The sequence below is a fragment of the Macaca nemestrina genome, chromosome 7 (genome assembly GCF_043159975.1).
Source record: "Macaca nemestrina isolate mMacNem1 chromosome 7, mMacNem.hap1, whole genome shotgun sequence".
Lineage (NCBI taxonomy): Eukaryota > Metazoa > Chordata > Mammalia > Primates > Cercopithecidae > Macaca > Macaca nemestrina.
This window is the reverse complement of record NC_092131.1, coordinates 34,843,734-34,869,639: the sequence shown is the minus strand read 5'-3', so window position 1 is coordinate 34,869,639 and position 25,906 is coordinate 34,843,734. Positions and strand designations below refer to the sequence as shown.

Genomic DNA, 25,906 nt, shown 5'->3' with positions numbered 1-25,906 from the left:
CACTCCACCTTGGGCAACAGAGTGAGACTCCATCTCAAAAAAATAATGATAATAATTAAAAAATAAAAATAAAAAGCCAGGTGTAGTGATGCACGCCTGTAGTCCTAGCTGTTCAGAATCTGAGGTGGGAGGATTGCTTGAGTCTAGGAGTTCAAGGCTGCAGTAAGCTATGATCTTGTAATTGCACTCCAGTCTGAGCAAGAGAGTCTCTAAAACAAAAAAAAAATACAAAATTGATATAGTATTATTAACTAATACACATGTAGTTCATATTTAATTTTCCCAGTAATGACCATAATATTAATAGTTGTTTTATTTTTCATCCATGATCCAATGAAAGATTTTTATGTACTTTTGAGACACATTTGCTCTGCCACACAGGCTGAATGCAGTGAGATCTCGGCTCACTGCAAACTCTGCCTCCTGTATTTAAGCGATTCTCATGCCTCGGCCTCCCGAGTAGCTGAGATTACAGTCATGTGCCATGACACCTGGCTCATTTTTGTGTTTTTTGTATAGACAAGGTTTTGCCATGTTGCCCAGACTTGTCTTGAACTCCTGGCCTCAATCAAATCGCCTGCTTTGACTTCCCAAAGTGTTGAGATTACATGCGTGGGCCACCACACCTGGCGTGGGTTAATATTTTGAGACTGTGTGAGTCGTTTTCCCCAGCGACCTTAAACAATGATTTTAGCATCCAATGATGATTGACTGATTCCTTTTAAAGTTTTATTCTGAGCTTGAATACTAATAAGTTGTTTAAATTTGATAAACTTGTTGATTCACTTTTTTAACCTTAGTTTTTAAGATTTTATCTTGATGGCCGGGCACAGTGGCTCATGCCTGTAGTCCCAGCACTTTGGAAGGCTGAGGCGGGCAGATTACGAGGTCAGGAGATCGAGACCATCGTGGCAAACACGGTGAAACCCTGTCTCTACTAAAAATACAAAAAAAAAAAAAAAAAAAATTAGCCCGATGTGGTGGCGGGTGCCTGTAGTCCCAGCTTCTCGGGAGGCTGAGGCAGGAGAATGGCGTGAACCCGGGAGGCGGCAGAGCTTGCAGCGAGCGAATCACGCCACTGCACTCCAGCCTGGGCGACAGAGCGAGACTCCGTTTCAAAAAAAAGATTTTATCTTGATGATAAATGTACATTGTTAAGTGAAATAATGCTGAATGATTGTATAATAAAATAAGGCCAGGGTGTGGTGGCTTACACCTGTAATCTCAGCACTTTGATTTGGGGGGGCCAAGGCGAGCGGATCACTTGAGGTCAGGAGTTTGAGACCAGCCTGACCAACATGGTGAAACACCATCTCTACTAAAAATACAAAAATTAGCCGGGCGTGTTGTGGGTGCCTGCAATCCCAACTACTAGGGAGGCTGAGGCAGGGGAATCATTTGAACCTGGGAGGCGGAGGTTGCAGTGAGCTGAGATGGCGCCACTGCACTCCAGCCTGGGCGACAAAGTTAGACTTTGTCTTACGCACAAAAAAAGGAGTTTGGAAGAATGACTGTATTCTGCACTGAGAGGACTTGCAAATACGTCATTCTTCATCTATATCCCAGAGTCCTGTGTTGGTTCTCTGTAAGGACAGGACCAGGGTTATCAACCTGTGGTTCAGCTCTTGAGTAGTTCAGTATGAGTCCTGCAGTCTTGTCATCCTCTGGAAATATTGTTGCCTTCTCTCCTTATGCCCCTCTGAGATGCTGGGCAATTATTTTATACCATTCATGATTCTTGCTTCAGCTCTTCATATTTAAGAAATTCCTGTTCTTTTAGGAAACTGGATCTCCTGGGCACTCTCTCAGTTTTAATTAACTGGTCTGAGGATGTTTCGGGTTTCTCAGTTTCATTTCTTCCTCTACTTCCATGGGATTTTGGTAATTTCAGTCTGAAGCCCGACTCCGTTTTCATTCCTGAGTTTTCTCCTGGGGTTCTTTTCACTGCAGCCATAAGGCCTAATCTGGGGTCTGCAGAGAACTAGCACTAACTCTGCTCTGATGGAATTCAGGAAAGTCAGAAGGTACTGGAGTATAGAAATGTGTTTGCTCCTGTCTGCTTCTGGAAGTCTCTGTTTTGCAATGTTATTACCGCTCATGTTTTCTCCCTAGGTGTATGTGTAAAGATTCTCATCACATATTCTCATAGAAGTGCAGTTTCTGAGTCTTAGGGCATGCTTATCTGCAGCTTTACAAGATAATTCCACACCAATTTATTTATACTTACTGCAGCAGTGTTATGTCCAAGTTTCTATTCTTATACATCTTTTTTAACAGTGGGGGTTTATTTAGACTTTTACATTGTGTTGTGAAGTACCTTATTCCTATTTAAATATGCCTTTTTTATTGTTCTTTCTACATAATTTTGGTATTATCTGTTGACATAGTAGCTTGAGGCCTAAACTGTTAAAGGCCTCAATCTCCCTTCCCCACCTTCCTTACAGGTGTTACAAGATGGTGAACTTGTTATGTTAATAAGTGTTATTATGTAAATAGTTTTAGCAGAACTAGGTCATGTGCTCTCATTGCATTTTCTTTCTTTTCTTTTCTTTTTTTTGAGATGGAGTCTCACTCTGTTATCCAGGCTGGAGTGCAGTGGCATGATCTCAGCTCACTGCAACCTTGCCATCCAGGGTTCAAGCAATTCTCCTGCCTCAGCCTCCCAAGTAGCTGGGATTATGGACCCCTGCTACCATACCTAGCTAATTTTTGTATTTTCGGTAGAGACGGGGTTTCACCATATTTGCCAGGCTGGTCTGGAACTGTTGACCTCCAGTGATCTGCCTGCCTCAGCCTCCCAAAGTGCTGGGATTACATGCATGAGCCACTGTGCCTAGTCCATTTTTTGTTTATTTTCATATTTTATTTTTGAAACAGAGTCTAGGTCTGTTGCCCAGACTGGAGTGCAGTGGTGCAATCTCTGCTCACTGCAACCTCCACCTCCTGGGTCAGTGATTCTTCTGCCTCAGCCTCCTGAGTAGCTGGGATTACAGGCACCTGCTACCACGTCCGGCTAATTTTTGTATTTTTAGTAGAGACGGGGTTTCACCATGTTGGCCAGACTGGTCTCGAGCTTTTGACCTCAAGTGATCTACCCACCTGGGCTTCCCAAAGTGTTGGGATTCTTTTCCCTTCATTTCTTTTTTTTTTTTTTTTTTTGAGACGGAGTCTCGCTCTGTCGCCCAGGCTGGAGTGCAGTGGCCGGATCTCAGCTCACTGCAAACTCCACCTCCCGGGTTCACGCCATTCTCCTGCCTCCGCCTCCCGAGTAGCTGGGACTACAGGCGCCCACCACCTCGCCCGGCTAGTTTTTTGTATTTTTTTTAGTAGAGACGGGGTTTCACCGTGTTAGCCAGGATGGTCTCGATCTCCCGACCTCGTGATCCGCCCATCTCGGCCTCCCAAAGTGCTGGGATTACAGGCTTGAGCCACCGCGCCCGGCCCTTTTCCCTTCTTTTCTAGAGCCCCTCCTGTCAGGTCCCTTTGTTTGTCTCATGTGTTCTGGTTCCTCTAAGTCTACTTTTATCCTTGGAGTTTTTCTGTCTTTTCTAGTATTCCCCTTATTGCTCTCCTGAGTTGGATGGTTTGGATCCTATATCTTGCTTGTGCCGACACATAGTAGCTCTTGTTATACTGGGATGATACATCCTTTATATATGATGTACATGGTATTTATAGGTGTGTGGTTGGTAACTTTTCTGAATCTAAATCTGAAGTGCTTTTTATTTTGATTATTCATGTGGTCAGTAGTTTACCTGGATATAGAATTCTATGTTGAAGCTTATTTTCCTCACATTGAAGGTATTGCCTTAAGGTGTTATAGCATCTAATGATGGTTTTCAGAAGTCCCGTATCATTCTGAATGTTCTTTGTATGTGACCTGTTTTTCCCTGGAATGCCTCTACTAGTGTGGATTTGACTGATTGCAGGTTTTCCTAATTGTGTGAAATTCTTCGAATGTTTATTTGATTTTCTTACTTTTCTTATATCATTGTGTTGGTCACTTACTTGGTGGGCCATTTCGTTCTGGAGATTTTTTTCAGGAGAAATTTTTGGGCTATTTGAGAAATGTTTTTACTGTCTTTCTTCAGGAACTCTGGATGTTGAACTTCCAGGTTTGACCTATGTGTTTTTGATTTCCTGTTTTCCATCTCCTACTCTTTTGTACGGGTTCTTGGGATTTGTCCTTAACTTTACCTTCCAGATTTCCATTGAAGTATTTATTTTTAATGCTGTGTTTCAAGTTTCCATTGGTCTTCTCTTGTTCTCTGAAGATTTCTCACCTACACTCTCCCTCTGTCTTTTTTTAACCGGGTAGAACCTTATTTTATTTTTCTTTTTTAAGACAGTCTGGTTCTGTTGCTCAGGCTGGAGTGCAATTGGCATGATTACAGCTCACTGCAGCCTCGATTTCCTGGGCTCAAGCCATCTATCTGCCTCATCCTCCTGAGTAGCTGGGACCACTGGTGTGTGCCACCACGCCTTCCTAATTTTTTTATTTTTGTAGAGACGGTGTCTCCCTATGTTGCCCAGGCTGGTCTTGAACTCCTGTGCTCAAGCAATCCTTCCACATCAGCCTCCCAGAGTGTTGGCATTATAGACATGAGCCACACCTGGCTGCTTTTATTTTTTATTTATTTATTTATTTTTTTTGAGACGGAGTCTCGCTCTGTCACCCAGGCTGGAGTGCGGTGGCCGGATCTCAGCTCACTGCAAGCTCCGCCTCCCGGGTTCACGCCATTCTCCTGCCTCAGCCTCCCGAGTACCTGGGACTATAGGCGCCCGCCACCTCGCCCGGCTAGTTTTTTGTATTTTTTAGTAGAGACGGGGTTTCACCGTGTTAGCCAGGATGGTCTCGATCTCCTGACCTTGTGATCCACCCGTCTCGGCCTCCCAAAGTGCTGGGATTACAGGCGTGAGCCACCGCGCCCGGCCTGCTTTTATTTTTAAAGTATAATAGTGTCCCACCTTCAGATAACCTGCCCTCCTTCACATTTTGGAATATTTCTCTTTATTTTACAGAAAGTTGTTTTTGTTTATAAAGTCTTGTGTATTTGCATTTTCTTTTCCCAAGTTATTTTTGCATACTGTATCAAGCGTTTTCCCATGTTAAAAATCTTTGATGACTGGGCGCAGTGGCTCACGCCTGTAATGCCAGCACTTTGGGAGGCTTAGGCGGGTGGATCACGAGGTCAGGAGTTCGAGACCAGCCTGGCTAATATGGTGAAACCCCATCTCTACTTAAAAAAAAAATAGCCAAGTGTGGTGGTGCATGCCTGTAGTCCCAGCTACTCAGGAGGCTGAGGCAGAAGAATCGCTTGAACCTGGGAGGTGGAGGTTGCAGTGAGCCGAGATCGTGCCACTGCACTCCAGCCTGGGTAACAGAGCGAGACTCCATCTCAAAAGAAAAAAAAATCCTTTATAAATACATACATTTTGTTTCAAAACGTTTCTTTCTAGGTTCATAATATTTACTTAAATTTATTAGAGTTTGTTTTAACCATTCTACTTTTAGGCATTTAGGTTTACGTGTTTGTTAGGATAAGTAGTGATGCGAAGCTTTTAATTTAATAAAAGGTAAACAATGTTCTGCAAATGAAGCATCAGTAAGAATTTACATTTTTCTTTAAATGATTTGTTGATTTCTTTCATGTGATAGGTTTGTGGGAATTGCAAACATTTTCACAAATGTAGTTGCTGGTTTTTTATTTTATGCTTTTTACCCCTAGTAGAAATATAATTTTGCTTTTAGTTACATTAAAAATTATTTTGTTAAATGGTAGCAACCTTTTTGTTTTGTTTTCTTTTTAAGAAATGTGGTTTGGTTTTGAGCTGGAAGAGAGTACAAGGTGCTTCCGGAAAGCTTCAAGGTATGTCATTTTTTTCCTTATTTGCTGAAATCACTTTAACAACCTCTGTGCTTACATCACTTTGAATGACTTACTCTCATTGTCTTTATTGGTGAGACTTATTTTTTTTTTTTTTTTTTTTGAGATGGAGTCTGGCTCTGTCGCCCGGGCTAGAGTGCAGTGGCCGGATCTCAGCTCACTGCAAGCTCTGCCCCCCGGGTTTACGCCATTCTCCTGCCTCAGCCTCCCGAGTAGCTAGGACTACAGGCGCCCGCCGCCTCGCCCGGCTAGTTTTTTTTGTATTTTTTAGTAGAGACGGGGTTTCACCGTGTTAGCCAGGATGGTCTCGATCTCCTGACCTCGTGATCCGCCCGTCTCGGCCTCCCAAAGTGCTGGGATTACAGGCTTGAGCCACCGCGCCCGGCCTGGTGAGACTTATTTTATTAGCACTCTTTGTGCTCTTTTTTATTGAAATAGGGTTAAAAGGCAGTTTGGGAAAATATTGGCTGAGAATTGAGATCTGAAGGAGGAAAAAGGTAACAGGAAAGGAAAAAATTAAAATTGCTCAATTTAACTGGTTTCTTGTGCTTTCCAAAGTTTCTTGTCTCAAGCAATGACTGCATGATCAAGATGGAACAATTAGAAGTTAGTGTTAGTAAGGGAGAACAAGAAGAGACAATCATGGTTTGTTAACTTTTTTTTTTTTTTCTTTTGAGACCTACTCTCACTCTGCACCCAGGCTGGAGTACAGCATCCTCTGCCTTCTGGGTTGGAGCAGTTCACCTGCTTCAGCCTCCTGAGTAGCTGGGAATACAGGTGTGCGCCACCCTGCCTGGCTAATTTTTGTATTTTTAGTAGAGACGGAGTTTCACCATGTTGGCCAGGCTGGTCTCAAACTCCTGACCTCAGATGATCCACCCAACTTGACCTTCTAAAATGCTGGGATTACAGGCAGGAGCCACCACACCTGGCCTCAAATGTCAATTTTTTAAATAGTTCATTTGATTCAGGATCTATATGAAGTCCACACATTGCAACTAGTTGGCAATTTGTTTTAAGTCTCCTAATATTTTATTATTAGCACCATCCTCTAACCAACTGAGCTAACTGACCATACTTTTAATATTTTAAATTATTCTATTTCTAATTTCCTTGCAGTTTATTTGTTGAAGAATCTGGGTCATTTGTGCAATAGTATTTTTTAAGTCGAGTTTTGCTGAATGCAGCTCCAGTACTATAATTTGCCATTAATCTATCCTCTGTATTTTCTGTAAAGTGGTCACTAGTTGTACTTGATGTGTGTTGTGTGGTGTTTTGGTTTTTTTGTTTTTTGTTTTTTTTTTTTTTTTGGAGACAGAGTTTTGCTCTTCTTGCCCAGGCTAGAGTGCAATGGTACAATCTCGGCTCACTGCAACTTCCACCTCCTGGTTTTAAGCAGTTCTCCTGCCTCAGCCTCCCGAGAAGCTGGGGGCATGTGCCACCATGCTCGGCTAATTTTTTATTTTTAGTAGAGATGGGATGTCTCCTTATTGGTCAGGCTGGTCTCGAACTCCCAACCTCAGGTCATCTGCCTGCCTCGGCCTCCCAAAGTGCTGAGATTAGAGGCACGAGCCACCGCTCCCTGCTACTATGTTATTTGAAACGCAGTCTTGCTCTGTTGCCCAGGCTGGAGTGCAGTGGCGCGATCTTGGCTCACTACAACCTCCGCCTCCCGGGTTTAAGCGATTCTCCTGCCTCAGCCTCCTGCGTAGCTGGGATTACAGGCACCCGCCACCGTGCCCGGCTAATTTTTGTATTTTTAGTAGAGACGGGGTTTCACCATATTGGTCAGGCTGGTCTTGAGCTGCTGACCTCATGATCCGCCCATCTCAGCCTCCCAAAGTACTGAGATTACAGGCATGAGCCACTGCTCCCGGCCGCTATTTTTATTTATTTTTTTGTGCTTTTATTCTAGCACCTTATAGCCAGAATACTATAAAGGTAGTATTCTTCCATCAGGGAACACATATGAGATTGTCTTTTTTGTGTATGTAATAGCATCAGTGTTGCCAGTGCCTAGATTGATTAATTCATTAGGAAGTAATTTATCAGTAGTCTTTTTTTTTTTTTTTTTTTTTGAAGCGGAGTCTCGCTCTGTCGCCCAGGCTGGAGTGCAGTGGCGCGATCTCGGCTCACTGCAAGCTCCGCCTCCCGGGTTCCCGCCATTCTCCTGCCTCAGCCTCCCGAGTAGCTGGGACTACAGGCGCCGCCACCACGCCCGGCTAATTTTTTTGTATTTTTAGTGGAGACGGGGTTTCATTGTGTTAGCCGGGATGGTCTCGATCTCCTGACCTCGTGATCCGCCCGTCTCGGCCTCCCAAAGTGCTGGGATTACAGGCTTGAGCCACCGCGCCCGGCCAGTAGTCTTTTTTTTTTTGTTTTTGAGACAGAGTCTTCTGTTGCCAGGCTGGAGTGCAGTGGCGTGATCTTGGCTCACTGCAACCTCAGACTCCCTGGTTCAAACAATTCTCCTGCCTCAGCCTCCTGAGAAGCTAGGATTACAAGCACATGCCACCACACCCAGCTAATTTTTGTATTTTTAATAGAGATGGGGTTTTACCATGTTGGCTAGGATGGTCTTGATCTGACCTCATGATCTGCCCGCCTTGGCCTCCCAAAGTGCTGGAATTACAGGTGTGAGCCACTGCTCCCGGCCTCATCAGTAGTATGTTTTGAAGAATTCTGTCATTCTTTCATTGAGGAACAAATCTTTTTCATGTATTAGTAGAATGCTTCTCTATGGAGAAAGTTTCCCCTGCATCTACTATTTGGTAACTTAGAGGCATTTTTGTTGTTCTTGAGATGGAGTTTTTTGCTCTTGTTGCCCAGGCTGGAGTGCAATGGCACCATCTCAGCTCACTGCAACCTCCGCCTCCTGGGTTCAAGCGATTCTCTTGCCTCAGCCTCCTGAGTAGCTGGGGTTACAGGCGCCCACCACCACGCCTGGTTAATTTTTTGGTTTTTTTGGTAGAGGCAGTATTTTGCCATGTTTGCCAGGGAAGTCTTGAACACGTGACTTCAGGTGATCCATCCACCTCAGTCTCCCAAAGTGCTGGGATTACAAGCTTGAGCCACCATGCCTGGCATAGAGGCATATTTAATACAGAAAAGGCAGGATAAATGCCCTAGCTTTCTTTCTTAAAACAATGAGTTGGTATCCTCAGCATTCTCTAGCAGTAACTGATTTTCTTTGTTCTTTTAAATTATTGTGAACTTACGAATTGAAGCATATTTAGTGTTACTGTATTTAATGTGGATTCTTTGTAGTTATTATCACCATTAAAACTTAACTTAAATTGCGGCCGGGCGCGGTGGCTCAAGCCTGTAATCCCAGCACTTTGGGAGGCCGAGATGGGCGGATCACGAGGTCAGGAGATCGAGACCATCCTGGCTAACACGGTGAAACCCTGTCTCTACTAAAAATACAAAAAACTAGCTGGGCGAGGTGGCGGCGCCTGTAGTCCTAGCTACTTGGGAGGCTGAGGCAGGAGAATGGCGTAAACCCGGGAGGCGGAGCTTGCAGTGAGCTGAGATCCGGCCACTGCACTCCAGCCCGGGCGACAGAGCCAGACTCCGTCTCAAAAAAAAAAAAAAAAAAACTTAACTTAAATTGTCTCTGCACTTTATACATCTCCAGTGGTTTTGACATGACCCTGAACGCCTTTGACAGCTGCTTTGTTATCTGGTATGACAATTTGTTCCAAGGTCATCTAGTATAATAGTGTTTTGGCCCCAGACTTAGAATCAGCCATTTCTCCAGGGGAAATTGTTTTGAAGATCACGATCTGGGCACGAGGTGCACTCGTATTAACAGTGGTTTGGGATGGGCATGGTGGCTCATGCTTGTAATCCCAGCACTTTGGGAGACTGAGGCAGGCGGGTCAAGAGATCAAGACCATCCTGGCCAACATCTCTACTAAAAATACAGAAATTAGCTGGATGTGGTGGCGCGCGCCTGTAGTCTGAGCTACTCAGGAAGCTGACGCAGGAGAATTGCTTCAACCCAGGAGGCAGAGTTTGCAGTGAGCTGAGATCGCACCACTACACTCCAGCCTGGCGACAGAATGAGACTCCGTCTAAAAAAAATTAAAAAGCAGTGATTTGGTGTTTGCTTTTAGATTTTTCCAGTGTATACTAATTCAGATTAAGGACTAAAAGGTTTTTATTTAACCTGTTCTGTCATATATCTGTATCTCCTTTTTCCCCACACTGAGTTCCCTGAGTTTCAAGGCCATTGGGGATGATAGAATATTAATTACTGAGTTGCTTTATCTCACATTGCACATAGAACAGTTTAAGACTTAACCATTGGCACTATCACCAGCAATATGATCATTTTAAATTACTTTTCCTTTTTTTGAGACAGGATCTCTCTCTATTGCCCAGGCTGGAGTGCAGTGGGGGCAATCTCAGCTTACTGCAACTTCTGCCTCCTGGGTTCAAGCAGTTCTCCTGCCTCAACCTCCCTAGTAGCTGGGACTACAGGCATGCGCCACCACACCCAGCTAGTTTTTGTATTTTTAGTAGAGACAGGGTTTCACCATGTTGGCCAGGCTGGTCTGGAACTCCTGATCTGAGGTAATCCGCCTGCCTCTGTCTCCCAGAGTGCTGGGATTACAGGTGTGAGCCACTGTGCTCGGCCTGAAGGTACTTTTTTGAGGGGCATATCTGTTTGTCTTTATGGTATAGCATGCTGAAAATGTTACAGTCAAATTTACTATTTTAATATCAGTAGTTTTTTTCTGTTTCATGTCATTATATACATGTTTAGATTTATTTGATTTTATTTTCAATTTGTTGGTTGCCCTTAGATTTAATTTTGTTTTAACATCTCTGTTAAAGTCATCTTAATAGCGAGATTGACTAGTTATAAAAGGAAATAGATATAAGCAAAATAGACTGGTAACTAGGATACAAGATCACTAATTCTGTAATTTAACATCTCAGAGTTGAAAAGTGCATTGTTTATGTTCCTGTAGTCTGTTCTTATTTGTGGCTGTTTGGAAGTCTAGATAGGGTGAATTTATGAAATAATCGACTTCCTTTAATCATGAATTTCATTGACTCTGCTAAGTATTTTATCAGAGCTTCTAATGAGTATCAGTTTGTCTGATTTGAATTTTTCTTCCTCTCCTCTGTTTTTCCCTTTTTTCCCCCTTTGGTTGTTTGAGGGTACTAAAAGTGAAATGGTTATCAAAAGGAATTTGTGGACAGGGGTGGAATTATGAATTGAGTGGTCTTTGTATTAAAGCATTTGGACTCTAGTAATTCTACTTTTCCATAATTTTTTTTTCTTTTGTAAGTGGATTGATACTTGACTAATTGTTTTCATCCATTGCTAGCCTTTGGATTCTGTGAGTACAAGGAGCCAGAATCTACTCTCCGTGCACTCAGATTATTACATGACCTGCAAATTGGAGAGAAAAAGCTACTCGTTAAAGTTGATGCAAAGACAAAGGCGCAGCTGGATGAATGGAAAGCGAAGAAGAAAGCTTCTAATGGGGTATGTTTTCTGTCGGGGTATCTTTTCTAGGCCAGGCTGTGCTATTTCAGTGTAATGCTTCTCATTATAAATGAATCTAATATGGGGCTTCAAAAGATCATCATGTATGTGCTTGTGGCTTAAATGTCGGAGGGTATTTGATAGTTTGTAGTTATTTTAAGTCTTATCTACCCATAGTGGGTGGATGACTGTTGGTTTGCTTGTTCCAGGTTGGGATGAAAGTAGTAAGGGAGGCTGGACAAGGTTAACTTGCCAGAGAAAACACTGGTACAGACTATTCCAAACAGAGCTAATTCATTAAGGCAGCTTTGTAAGTAAGTACAAAATATATTTCAACCTACACAATTTTTCTTAGTTTCCCTCTCTTTTAGAAGTACACCAACTCTAAAATGAATGAAACTCTGATTACTTGCCTTAGCTTGGGGGATTTATTCAAGCTATGCTAAGTGAAGCTAAAATAAAGGACATGGTTGTATATTGTATTGTAATGTATATATTATTACTCCCTCAACAAAGTGAAACATAGCTAAAACTTGAGTATATATTTCCTTCATTTATCTTCTTAGTTCCTTTTTGGCATCTCATGCTGAACAAATGCAAAATAGATTTATTATTGCCTTCTCCCAACACAAAACCAGAAGTGTCTTTCGCTGTCATCAAATTTTTATTATCTTTCAAAATAGAAATTGCTTTCTGGGCCTGGCGCGGTGGCTCATGCCTGTAGTCCCAGCATTTTGGGAGGACGACACCGGCGGATCATGAGATCAGGAGATCAAGACCATCCTGGCTAACATAGTGAAAGCCGGTCTCTACTAAAAATAGAAAAAATGAGCCGGGCATGGTGGCGGGCGCCTGTAGTCCCAGCTACTTGGGAGGCTGAGGCAAGAGAATGGCGTGTACCCGGGAGGCGGAGCTCGCAGTGAGCCAAGATCACGCCACTGCGCTCCAGCCTGGGTCACTGCACTCCAGCCTGGGTGACAGAGCGAGACTGTCTCAAAAAAAAAAAAAAAAAAAGAAAGAAAGAAGTCACTTTCTGCTGGACGTGGTGGCTCATGCCTGTAATCCCAGCACTTTGGGAGGCAGAGGCAGGCGGATCACCTGAGGTCAGGAGTTCGAGACCAGCCTGGCGAACGTGGCAAAACCCTGTCTCTACTAAAAATACAAAAAATTAGCCTAGCATTGTGGCGGTTGCCTGTAATCACAGCAACCCGGAGGCTGAGGCAGGAGAATCGCTTGAACTGGAGAGGTGGAGGTGCAGTGAGTTGAGATCGAGCCATTGTATTCCAGCCTGGGCAACTAGAGCGAAACTCTGTCTCCCTGCTGCCAAAAAAGAAAAAAGAAATACCTTTCATGTCCCCTCCAAGTCCTTTGTTTAAAAAAAAAAAACAAAACAAAACACCAAACCCAAAAAGCCCACAAAATGAAGCAAAGTATAAATAAGCAATTACATGCCACCTATAATCCCATCATCATAAGTAACACTAGATAGTTTGGATGTATGTTCTTCTGGACATTTTTCTGTGTATGAATGTAGTTTTTTTCTTTTTTGACACAGAGTGTCTCTGTCGTTCAGGCTAGAGTGCAGTGGTGTAATCTTGGCTTACTGCAACCTCTGCCTCCCGTGTTCAGGTGATTCTCCTGCCTCAGCCTCCTGAGTAGCTGGGGTTACAGGCATCCGCCACCACATTCAGCAAATTTTTGTATTTTTAGTAGAGATGGGGTTTCACCATGTTGGCCAGGCTGGTCTGGAACTCCTGACTTCAAGTAATCTGCTCTCCTTGGCCTCCCAAAGTGCTGGGATTACAGGTGTGAGCCACCATGCCTGGCCAAATGTAGATTTTTGGTTGTTTTTTGGTGGTTTTTTTTTGAGATGGAGTCTCACTCTCTTGCCCAGGCTGGAGTGCAGTGGCGTGACCTCAGCTCACTGCAACCTCCACCTCCCAGATTCAAGTGATTCTCCCTCCACAGCCTCCCAAATAGCTGGGATTACAGGTGCCTGCCACCAGGCTCGGCTCAGCTACTTTTTCTGTTTTCACTATGTAGGTGAGGCTGGTCTTGAACCTTAGGCGATCCGCCTGCCTCGGCCTCTCTAAAGTGCTGGGATTACGTGCAAGCCACTCTGCCCGGCCAGCATTGCCTGTATTTCTTTTTTTCTTTTTTTTTTTTTTTTTTTGAGACGGAGTCTCGCTCTGCCGCCCAGGCTGGAGTGCAGTGGCCGGATCTCAGCTCACTGCAGGCTCCGCCTCCCGGGTTCACGCAATTCTCCTGCCTCAGCCTCCCCAGTAGCTGGGACTACAGGCGCCCGCCACCTCGCCCGGCTAGTTTTTTTTGTATTTTTTAGTAGAGATGGGGTTTCACCGTGTCAGCCAGGATGGTCTCGATCTCCTGACCTCGTGATCCGCCCGCCTCGGCCTCCCAAAGTGCTGGGATTACAGGCTTGAGCCACCGCGCCCGGCCCATTGCCTGTATTTCTAAAACAAGTATAATTTTATCACACTCTTGCTTATTATATGAGACCCATCCTTAATGATTTTAGATTTCTTACAGAAAAAAGACCCCCCCCCCCCGCCTTTTTTTTTTTTTTTTCTGACTCCGTCTTGCCCTGTCGCCCAGGCTGGAGTGCAGTGGCAAAATCTTGGCTCACTGCAACCTCCACCTCCTGGGTTCAGGTGATTCTCCTGCTTTGGCCTACCGAGTAGCTGAGTTTATAGGCACCCGCCACCACCCCGGCTCATTTTTATATTTTTAGTAGAGGTGGGATTTCTCCATGTTTTCCAGGCTGGTCTTGAACTCCTGACCTCAGTTGATCCACCTGCCTTGGCCTCCCAAAGTGCTGGGATTACAGGCGTGAGCCATGGTGCCCGGCATAAAGCCCATATTTTTAGGATGACATTCAAGGCTCGCTCCAGCCCACCTTTCTAACTTCCTTCTTTCCTCCTCTGCATATACTACTGCATGTACCTCCACAATCTTCCTTTTTGCTTTGGTGGCATCTCATGTCTTTGTTCCCTATCCAAGCTCCCTGTTGAAATTCTATCCATACTTATAATTAACATGTCCCTTGATTAATATAGACTTTATCAGCCTACCCTCAGTTTCTCTCAGACAGAATTAAGTCCTCTGTTCCCGTATAAAGCAGATCTTTGTAGCTGTTTTAGTAAATATTGTTGATATGTCTCTCTCTTTCACAGCCCTTTGTTACCCATCTCATTCCCATATCCTCTTTCAACCCCCATCTCTGATTACAAATAGAAAGGGTGATAAGTTTGTGGGCTGTGTCTCTTTAATCTTGTACCTCAGCAGCACCTAGGACAGTGTCTTGCCTAAAGCAAGGATGGAATTAACATTTGTTAACAGTTGCTTATCTGTCAGTCTTACTATCCTTACCCTGCTTCATAAGGAAATTATATTTATATTTTATTTCAAATCAGTAATACTGCCTGTCACATCACTAAAACCTCAAAAAAACAGAAATGTTTGAAATAAGAATTTTCAGGTTTGCCTTGTTGTGATGACTGTATACTAACTAGTTAAAGGTATGGATTCAGTACCTTCAAAGTGTTCTGATTTGCTAGGACTCACTGTTTTCTTGTGTTTAATCTTCGGTTTGTGAGGTCATTTAATTTGTAGCATTTGTAAATGTTATACTGAAAAACTCTGAAAATGAAATAAATCACTATACTACGTATTTTTATAAATTAGGAAAGGTGACTTGGCATTTCTTGCTTGCTTGCTTGCTTTTTTTGGCGTGAGGACAGAGTGTTGCTCTGTCACCCAGGCTCGAGTGTGGGGTGGTGTGATCTCTGCTCACTGCAACCTCCTATTCCCAGGCTCCAGTGATCCTTCTGCCTCAGCTGGGACTACAGGTATGTACTACCATACCTGCCTAAGTTTTATATTTTTTGTTGAGATGGGGTTTCACTGTGTTGTCCAGGCTGGCCTTGAACTCCTGGACTTAAGTGATCCACCTACCTCAGCCTTCCAAAGTGCTAGGATTACAGGCAGGAGCCACTGTGCCCAAGAAATGTTGATTTCTTGTATAATCAACATTAGCCAGAGTAACCACACTTCAGATCTGTTTGTTGGTCTTCAGGAAAAGCAATATGTGTCTGGATGTGGTGGCTCACACCTGTAATCCCAGCACTTTGGGAGTCCGAGGTTGGAGGATCACCTGAGGTCAGGAGTTTGAAACCAGCCTGGCCAACATGGTGAAACCCTGTCTTTACTGAGAAAGAAATACAAAAATTAGCCAGATGTGGTGGCGCACACTTGTAATCCTAGCTACTTGGGAGGCTGAGGCAGGAAAATCACTTAAACCTGGGAGGCAGAGGTTGCAGTTAGCCGTGATTGCGCCACTGCAGTCCAGCTTGGGTGATAGAGTGAGACTCTGTCTCATGAAAAAGCGAAGTTACATGCAATAAAATCACACAGAAAAATTATTTTTAATAAAATGAAATTAAAACAGTTGACAGACATCAGTTATATGATTTATTGTTCCAACTGTATATGTGTATTTCTGAGTGCCCTTTGGCTTCTTGCCCAGTGGTACTTGAAGTCATAGGATAAACATGGCATATTTTCCTAGTGTTAATTTTACTCAACAATATAGGTTAAAAAAGCATTCTATCTGATGTAAAAAATTTTTTTCAATAATGTAAGCAAATATTACTATATAGTGGAGTAGATTAGAGATTTGCCATGATTTTTTTTTTTAAGGGTGGTTTTGGGTGGAGGGAGGTAGGAAAGCTGGAGAGGAAAGATTGGAGGGAGGGAGCAGGGGGAGGGGGGAAGATGGTGGGTGCGAGATAGATGGCCACTGCCGCCATGATTTTTCAGCATAAAAATATGACATGGTGATTATTTTTTATTCTTGATCGTTGATTAGTTGGAGAAATTTAGAAGGCTGTTACTTAAGTAGAGGATAGGAGAACAAGACATTGAGAACCCTTTGTGTTGCTTTATTAGGCATTTTCCTCTGAGGTGGAAGAGAAAACAGTTCCGTATTTCTCATTGATTAAAAAGGAAACATGAGTTTGTCTAGGAGAGCAATATATTTTTCATGATCCAGAATTTTCTTTCTTTTTTAAATGAGATGGAGTCTCGCTGTGTTGCCCAGGCTGGTGTCTACCTCCTGGGCTGGGCTCAAGCAGTTCTCCTGCCTCGGCCTTCCAAGGTGCTGGGTTTACAGGCATGAGCCACTGTGCCCAGCCATATTCAGAATTTTAAGAAGAATTTTGGACATGTATAAGATATCTTGTCAAACAACTTGACTGAACAGTTTAATGTAGATTTTGCAGAATTTACAGGAGTAAATTTTTTTCTTTCATTTCTTACTGACCTTTAGTAGTAAAAGTATTCTGTGTGAGGTGGCCATGCTAATTTAGTTCATGTCCTATTGCTTTCTGGCTGTCCAGCAAAAATAGCATAGGAGACAGTATATCTGCTTGTATGTCACAAGTCACAGTTAATTAACCATATATTCAAGAATGAACACTGACAAGTGCTGGAAACACAGTTATTCTCTGGAAAGAACCTGTTAATAGAGGACAGCTGCTGCAGGTGAACATCTTTGTCTGGAAATTAGCCTAGTTGAGTCTACATTTTCTCAAAAGAAAGAACTCTGCATTTCCTTAAGTTTTTTAAAAGGTTCGTACTTTGCATTCTAGAACTCATTGTCAAAGAATGAGCCCAGCAGAGCTGTTTAACTTCACAGCCACTAGCTTTACTATTGAAATTTTAATTTCTCTGAAAAGAACCAACTAGGTGGGCCATGTAAACATTACAGACAATCTATCAGCTTCCTATATGGCTGAATCCTTGACCTTTTGTTTCCCAGTATTACTGAATATGCTTTCTGGTTTCTCCCGCTTCGCCCTCCAAAGTCTCACTCTTGTCTCCCAGGCTGGAGTGCAACCTCCACCTCCTGGATTCAGGCAATTCTCCTGCCTCAACCTCTTGAGGAACTGGGAGTACAGGCACCCGCCACCACTCCTGGCTAATTTTTTGTATTTTTAGTAGAGATGGGTTTCTCCATGTTGGCTAGGCTAGTCTTGAACTCCTGACCTCAGGTGGTCCACCCACCTAGGCCTCCCAAAGTGTTGGGATTACAGGTGTGAGCCACCGCGCCCGGCCATCTGGTTTCTGAAGTATAAGAAAAAAACGGAAAATCAGAAAATTGTGTATGGTTGATATTCCAGAGATAGAGCTTTAGATGAAACTTGCCAGTCTGTGGAGTGTCTTTCTAACCTGATCATCTACCATAATCAGTTTTTTTTTTTTTTTAATATTAGCAATCAGTTAAGATTTTTGGGTTAATAAACTTTTCTTCTAAAAATGTGAGTTAGTTAATTCCAAATGCTTTTATCTCTAATTCAGGTAAAATAGCCATATTGATATTTAAATTTTGGTTTACAGTGGAAACAATATAAACTCAATTTAGGGTTTATACGGATTTTTTTTTTTTTTAAAGGAGTCTTGCTGTGTTGCCCAGGCTGGAGTGCAGTGGTGCGATCTTGGCTCACTGTAGTCTCTGCCTCCCGGGTTCAAGTGATTCTCCTGCCTCAGCCTCCCAAGTAGCTGGGACCATGCCTGGCTATTTTTTTGTGTTTTTAGTAGAGACGGGGTTTCACTGTGTTAGCCAGGATGGTGTCCATCTCCTGACCTTGTGAGCCACTGCACCCGGCTGGGGAATTTTTGTGTTTTTTTAGTAGAGACGGAGTTTACAACGTTGGTCAGGCTGGTCTCAAACTCCTGACCTTGTGATCCACCCACCTCAGCCTCCCAAAATGCTGGTATTACAGGAGCGAGTTTTTTTTTTTGTGCGGCGGGGAGACAGTCTTGCTGTGTCTCCCAGCCTGGAAGGGAGCGGAGTGATCTCGGCTCACTGCAGTCTCCATCTCCTGGGTTCAAGCAGTTCTCCTGCCTCAGCCTCCCGAATAGCTGAGATTACAGGCACGTGTCACCATGCCCAGCTAATTTTTTGTAACTTTGGTAGAGATGGGGTTTCACCATGCTGGCCAGGCGGGTCTGGAACTCTTGACCTCGTGATCCGCCCGCCTTGGCCTCCCAAAGTGCTGGGATTGCAGGCGTGAGCCACCGTGCCCTGCCAAGTGGTTAGTTTTATAATAACACGTAATGCCTTATATTTATCTGTGTCATAACCCATCTGTTACTGTGTATTGGTATAGCTTGAGGAAAAGAGCGCGTTTTTCAATTTGAATTTTACTCCGTCTAAGTGCAGCATTTTTCTCACCGTACGATCTTAAGAATTCGTTGCTGGGTGCGGTGGCTCACGCCTGTAATCCCAGCACTTTCAGAGGCCGAGGTGGGCGGAACATGATGTCAGGAGATCGAGACCATCCTAACACAGTAAAACCCCGTCTCTACTAAAAACACAAAAAAATTAGCTGGGCGTGGTAGCGGGCACCTGTAGTCCCAGCTACTCCGGAGGCTGAGGCAGGAGAATGGCGTGAAACCGGGAGGCGGAGCTTGCAGTGAGGTGATATAGTGCCACTGCACTCCAGCCTGGGCAACAGAGCAAGAAAAAAAAAAGAATTGAGTAATTAAGAAATAAAATGTTGGCCGAGCGCGGTGGCTCAAGCCTGTAATCCCAGCACTTTGGGAGGCCGAGACGGGCGGATCATGAGGTCAGGAGATCCAGACCATCCTGGCTAACCCAGTGAAACCCCGTCTCTACTAAAAAATACAAAAAACTAGCCAGGCGAGGTGGCGGACGCCTGTAGTCAGCCCAGCTACACTGGAGGCTGAGGTAGAAGAATGGTGGAAACCCAGTAGGCGGAGCTTGCAGTGAGCTGAGATCCAGCCACTGCACTCCAGCTTGAACGACAGAGCGAGACTCCGTCTCAAAAAAAAAAAAAAAAAAAAAAAAAAGAAAGAAAGAAAATGTTTGTTGAATATATATCCATTGGAGACAGCTTTCAGAATGCTGGTGGTCAACTTATAAAGTTAGTGCTAAGTTACGTTGTTAAGGAGCCACAAGGCATGAAACTCACCTTGAATAGAGTTGCAGGAATTATGACCAAGAGCCAGGCATGTATGCACATGAGCATGGTTCTTGTATGTATCTGAAAATGTGCACAGTATATGTTTACCAAGTAAGTCTTTAAAAACTTTGGGGCATGTACCACTATTGTAGCACATTAGAAGCCAACAATTTCCCCCACATAGAGGGAATAATCTAGACTTCTTAGAAAATAATTATTATTATTATTGAGATGGAGTTTCGCTCTTTTGCCCAGGCTGGATTGCAGTGGCGTAATCTCTGCTCACTGCAACCACTGCCTTCCGGTTTTAAGCGATTCTCCTGCCTCAGCCTCTCGAGTAGCTGGGATTATAGGCATGCACCACCGCACTCGGCTAATTTTTGTATTTTTAGTAGAGATGGGGTTTCAGCATGTTGGCCAGGCTGGTCTTGATTGAACTCCTGACCTCATGATCCAGCCCCCCTCGGCCTCCCATAGTGCTGGATTACAGGAGTGAGCCCCACCACGCCTGGCCAGAAAATTACTGATAAAGACCTACAAATAGTTACTTTGATTCCTTCTTAGTGTATGGTTTCTATAAGTGGTATTCTTGCATTGTAAGAACTCGTAGAAACCAAATAGGAAATAAGCCATCATTTCAGCCCCTAAACTCCTGATTCTGGCATTTTGGTGTATTTAGCAATCTGATGTTTTTGTTTGTTTAATCTACATACAATTTTGTTTATTCTGTGCGGTAGCTTTCACAATTAACTTAAAATTGTATTTTGCCTTTACTGCATAACTGAATTTTCAGCCATTTAGTATCTGTTTAAAAGAATGAACTATTACATACAGTTGTTACTATTTGTGTACCTATTGAGCAAAACAGTCTGAAAACTTGTGAATGGTTTGCAGATGTGTTATAGAGTGTGCTAGTCCTGAAATTTAGGGGCCAGAATTTTTTAGCTATTACAAAAAAGAAAATGAAAACGAGCTAATATCTCAGGAATAGTGAAATTTTAAAAAAATGAAGCTTTTATGATGTTAAGAACAAAACCAACTCTGTGTTTAATAGGACTACAGAGATGTTTTTGAGAAAACATGTGTTTGTTAACTGTTGTTGTAGAGTGATTTTGATTTTCTTGCTTGATTTTTCTTTCCCCTGAATTTGCTGTTTTCTTTAAGAATGCAAGGCCAGAAACTGTCACTAATGACGATGAAGAAGCCTTGGATGAAGAAACAAAGAGGAGAGATCAGATGATTAAAGGGGCTATTGAAGTTTTAATTCGTGAATACTCCAGTGAGCTAAATGCCCCCTCACAGGAATCTGATTCTCACCCCAGGAAGAAGAAGAAGGAAAAGAAGGAGGACGTATGTGTTCTGACAACAACATATAATTTCTACCATTTGTTTTTTATGATATCACTCTTACGCTTTGATTACATGTCAGTTTTCTTTTTTCTTTCTTTTCTTTCTTTCTTTCTTTTTTTTTTTTGAGATGGAGGCTCACTTTGTCTCCTAGACTGGAATGCAGTGGCGCAGTCTCAGCTCACTATAACCTCCGCCTCTGGGGTTCTGTGGGGCATTGTATGTAATCTAGAGAAGTTTTAAAGTATATGGGAGAATGCACATGGGTTATATGCCATATCCACTTGCCTCATTTTCCCAAAGTGCTGGGATACAGGCGTGAGCCACCACTCCCAGCCTTAAAATTTTTTAAAAATTATTTTAAGGCCAGGCGCGGTGGCTCAAGCCTGTAATCCCAGCACTTTGGGAGGCCGAGGCGGGCGGATCACAAGGTCAGGAGATCGAGACCACGGTGAAACCCTGTCTCTACTAAAAATACAAAAAATTAGCCGGGCGCGGTTGTGGGCGCCTGTAGTCCCAGCTACTTGGGAGACTGAGGCAGGAGAATGGCGTGAACCCGGGAGGCGGAGCTTGCAGTGAGCCGAGATCGCGCCACTGCACTCCAGCCTGGGCGACAGAGCGAGACTCCGTCTCAAAAAAAAAAAAAAAAAAAAAAAAAAAATTATTTTAAAAAATGGATTAAAAATACATTTTAAGCTTTTTTACAGAGACAGGGTTTCATTATGTTTTCTAGACTGGTCTCCAACTCCTGGGTTCAGGTTATCCTCCTGTCTCAGCTTCCTAAAGTGCCAGGATTACAGTCGTGAGCCACTGCACCTGACCCTTATTTTACTTTGTTTGCCTATGGTGGTTCTGTCTCTGTTCTAAGCAGGAAACCAGATCTGATTCACTGAAGATTTCCACCCACTCTTAATTTTTAGCTGCCTTTCTTTAGAAACTATGTCGCATTCCCCTCCCTGAACAATAGTGGTATTGAATAATCAAACTGGAGGATTCTGAAAGAACAGTACAACTTGAAACATTCCTCCTCAGTGAATTGATTGCTACCTCTTTGTCGCCCTAAGCTAATTGAACAGTGGGCAGTCCAGGTTGAAAGAAAAGGTTTACTTATTTCCTTTGGATAAACTTAGATAAATTATAGGAAATGTTCTTTTAAAAATAATGGAAGAAACCAGGAGTGGTGGCTGATACATGTAGTCCCAGCAGCTGGGGAGGCTGAGGGGAGGTTTACTTGAGCCCATGAGCCTTGAGTCTAGCCTGGGCCACAGAGCAAGACCCTGTCTGTAAAGTAAGAAAAAAAATCCCACAAATATTGGAAGTCTTTTGTTTTATTTATTTATGTTTTTGAGACAGTATCTTGCTCTGTCACCCAGACTGGAGGATGGTGGCGCAATTACGGCTCACTGCAGCCTTGAATACCCATCCTAAAGTGATCCTCCTGCGTTAGCCTCCTGAGAAGCTGAGACTATAGGCATGTGCCACCATACCCAGCTATTTTTATGTTTTTTGTAGAGACGGGGTTTCACCATGTTGCCCAAGCTGGTGTTGAACTCCTGAGCTTAAATGATCTGCCTGCCTTAGCCTTCCAAAGTGCTGGGACTACAAGCGTGACCCACTCATAGCCAGTGTTTTTTTTTTTTTTTTTTTTTTTTGAGACGGAGTCTCGCTCTGTCGCCCAGGCTGGAGTGCAGTGGCCGGATCTAAGCTCACTGCAAGCTCCGCCTCCCGGGTTCACGCCATTCTCCTGCCTCAGCCTCCCGAGTAGCTGGGACTACAGGCGCCCACCACCTCGCCCGGCTAGTTTTTTGTATTTTTTTAGTAGAGACGGGGTTTCACCGTGTTAGCCAGGATGGTCTCGATCTCCCGACCTCGTGATCCGCCCGTCTCGGCCTCCCAAAGTGCTGGGATTACAGGCTTGAGCCACCGCGCCCGGCCATATAGCCAGTGTTTTATATGCATCCATTATATAATAAAAAAGTACTACCTTGTATATATATTATGATTAGTTATGAATGGATGGTTACATTTTACATTATTTTAAATTTGAATGCCTTTTTAGGCCATCTTCAGTTTTCTTTGTGGCCAGATACATTTTTATTATTTGGTATGTATTTCCTCATTTGGCCATAGAACTTTCTTTTTTTGTTCTCCCCCCGCACCTAGATGGAGTCTCACTCGGTTGCCCAGGTTGGAGTGCAGTGGCTGCGATCTTGGCTCACTGCAAGCTTTGTCTCCCGGGTTCAAGCAATTCTCCTGCCTCAGCCACCATGCCTGGCTGCTTTTTTGTATTTTTAATAGAGATGGGGTTTCACTGTGTTAGCCAGGATGTTGTCGATCTGACCTCGTGATCCGCGTGAGCCACCGTGCCCGACCCATAACTTTTCTAATGAGATGTATTCTATTAGGAATGGTAATTGGTAGGGTCAGTAAGGTACAGGGTAATTGAGGCCTGTAGAGTTCATTCTTTCTCTTTCTTCATTAGTGGGAAAGGAGAAAAATAACTTATTTATTTGATATGGATTGGGAGGAGATAATAAAATCTTCCTCTGTGGCAGGAGTTATGGATAAATATTGTTGGTATGATTAGAAAGCCCTGCTACTATGAGATCACCTTCTATATTTCCATTTTTTGGGGGTGTTTGAGTATCCAGAGAGGAGGTGGTGTGTTATCAGTTATTGTGAAGAGAGTGAAATCACTTTTATTCGCAAGTAATTTGAAATCAAGAAATTATCACAAAAGTGTACTGTATTGTTCATGTCGTAAATGTATAGGCCATTGCTTTGCAGAGTAGTATGAGCTCTGTTTTTCTTTTTTAAAAAAGATTCTTGGTGGATTTTTTCGCAGATTTTCCGCAGATTTCCAGTGGCCCCACTGATCCCTTATCCGCTCATCACTAAGGTTCGTTTAAATTGTAGGCTTTGACAATACCTGTGTTTACTGCTGATTGTTGATTTGTCATTCTTGTCTTTGTGATTTTTCACTATTTAACTTTAGATTGTTAGATTTGTTATTGTGGATGTTCTATTTACTTATTTACTCTTTGAGACTTATACAGAATATCTAACCTTTAACTGTTTATATTGAAGTAGGTTGTTCTTTATTCATTAGCTCCTTTGCTCGTTTTCTTTTAGGAGGATATAAATGCTATAGAAATGGAAGAAGACAAAAGAGACCTGATATCTCGAGAGATCAGCAAATTCAGAGACACACATAAGGTAGTATTCTTGTCTTTTCACTTGATACCAATCTAGACTTTTTACAGAATCCAAAGCAAAGAGACAAAAAAACAACCTTAAATTAGAATATAATTTTAAATGCTTTTTATAGGTTTAATTGATATTTAGATAGAAAAAAGAAACAGAAGACCAATACCATATTAAAGTAGTCCTTGACATATTGTGCTTAGTTTTTTCAGTTACTGACTATTCTGCAGTCATCTCACTTTAATATGAATAGAAGCTAATTTTATTTTTAGATTTCAACATAAACATCAAGGTCAGACTTAGATTCAGGGGGCAGCAGGATAACATACACTGTAGTGTATTTCTGGGGGCAGTTATTTAACTTGATCTTAGGATTACCTTTCTTTAGAGAGCTGAGATTAAAATTTACATTTTATATTTGTATAGATTTAAGTTGAGTGGGGGAGATTTTAAAAAGTAGGTCAGTGGTTACCAGACTTACCAAATTTTAGATGCATGGAAGAACTGTAAATTCCCATAAAGCTAATCTATTCATTGACCCCCACCATTATGATAGAGATCATATGGTGACTAATGCAAGATGAAACTCTCAGCTTGGAAAGTAACAAGGAATAGGATGTAAGTATGAGCTTCTGTTTTTTATTATATTTATGGATGCCCCCTCAGAAAAATATGCAAAGGGGTAACTGGCTTGGAAATGGGTATTTATGCATAGTAAATCCCACTCACGAGTTTTGCCTATTTGAAGCTTCTCTCAATGACAGTGCATCTGTGAATGTTCGCTGGTGTTGAAAATGATGCTTTTGGACGGTGCAATGCAAACACTGCATGACATGTATTTTGATGGTAGAGATAATAAGGTGTTGCTGGTTCTTACTGATAGACTGAGAGATCTTTAACTCAGTGAAATGTTAAATGTTCGTTTTCTCTTTTATTCTTACTTTTTCCCATTGCTTTCAAAATCTGTAGTTCACAAACAATGCCAATGAATCAATGCTGCTGAACACTTACTATCCAGATGCCCAGCCCTTGCTCATATACACAGTGCTTTTTCAAGAATTAAATGTGTCTAAGAGCACAAACATAATTCTCCCAAAATTAATTTTGAGAGTTGAAAAGGTGGTCTATGGGAAATCATTTTAGATGAATAATTTTGGTTAGGTATAATACTCAAATTCAGGACCGAGTAAGCTTAAAAATGGTATATGGTTGTGTGTGTGGTTTACCCCCTTTTTCTTTTTATTTATTTGTTAAACCCTGTCATGTTATTGGTAAATTATGAGGAAATCATGTTTTAAGAAAAATTTGAAAATATATTTGCTTTAAAGTTTGGGAATCTGTCAGGCATTTTACTGCCTTAGTATTATTTCACTGGAGGGAATGTTTTGAATTTTCAGAATGTCTTTTCAAAATAAAAAGAGATCAAAATGAAAAACCAAAACAGTTTTTTTTTTATTGGGTGGTTTGGCTAAAAGGGTTGTTTGAAACTTCAGTAACAAAAAATGAGCTCAGTGAACCTTTGCATGTTTTGGTATGAGTTTATTAAATAACCACAGACTGTCAGGGTATCAGCGTGGCAGGGGGCGTCCATTTACAGCACGGATGAGTCTGAAGAGAGAATGAGGTAAGATTTATGATTTTTTAAAAATCTGTCCTTTCCTCTTCATTACTTTCTTACGTGATTTTAGACTCGCCTCATTTCCCTTCTCCAGTCTTTATTTAAAAAAATACATGTATATGTTTACATGTATACATATACTTATATACATGTGTATATATCTCTCTCTCTCATATATAAACTTTAGGAAACATTTAGTATGGACTAGATTCACTCACTTTTTCATTTACTTAGAATCAAACTTTTGAAATGAGTTCTGAAACAAATGGTTATTTTTATTACTGAATATAAAGAGCACAGTGAAATAAGCAAGAATTAAAAATTGAGGAATTCTACAGGAAAA

The 25,906-nt window shown here is 42.4% G+C and overlaps 1 protein-coding gene across 1 annotated transcript in view; it reads left to right on the top strand.

Moving 5' to 3' along the window:
• The window catches only part of LOC105494295 (RNA binding motif protein 25), a 70,973-nt gene that overhangs the window by 22,298 nt on the left and 22,769 nt on the right, over nt 1-25,906 (top strand). The window contains exons 5-9 of the mRNA XM_071099902.1: nt 5,813-5,870; nt 11,231-11,391; nt 20,559-20,744; nt 23,587-23,640; nt 23,874-23,957. Of these exons, the coding sequence (XP_070956003.1) occupies nt 5,813-5,870; nt 11,231-11,391; nt 20,559-20,744; nt 23,587-23,640; nt 23,874-23,957 (543 nt within the window). The remainder of the gene's footprint in view (nt 1-5,812; nt 5,871-11,230; nt 11,392-20,558; nt 20,745-23,586; nt 23,641-23,873; nt 23,958-25,906) is intronic.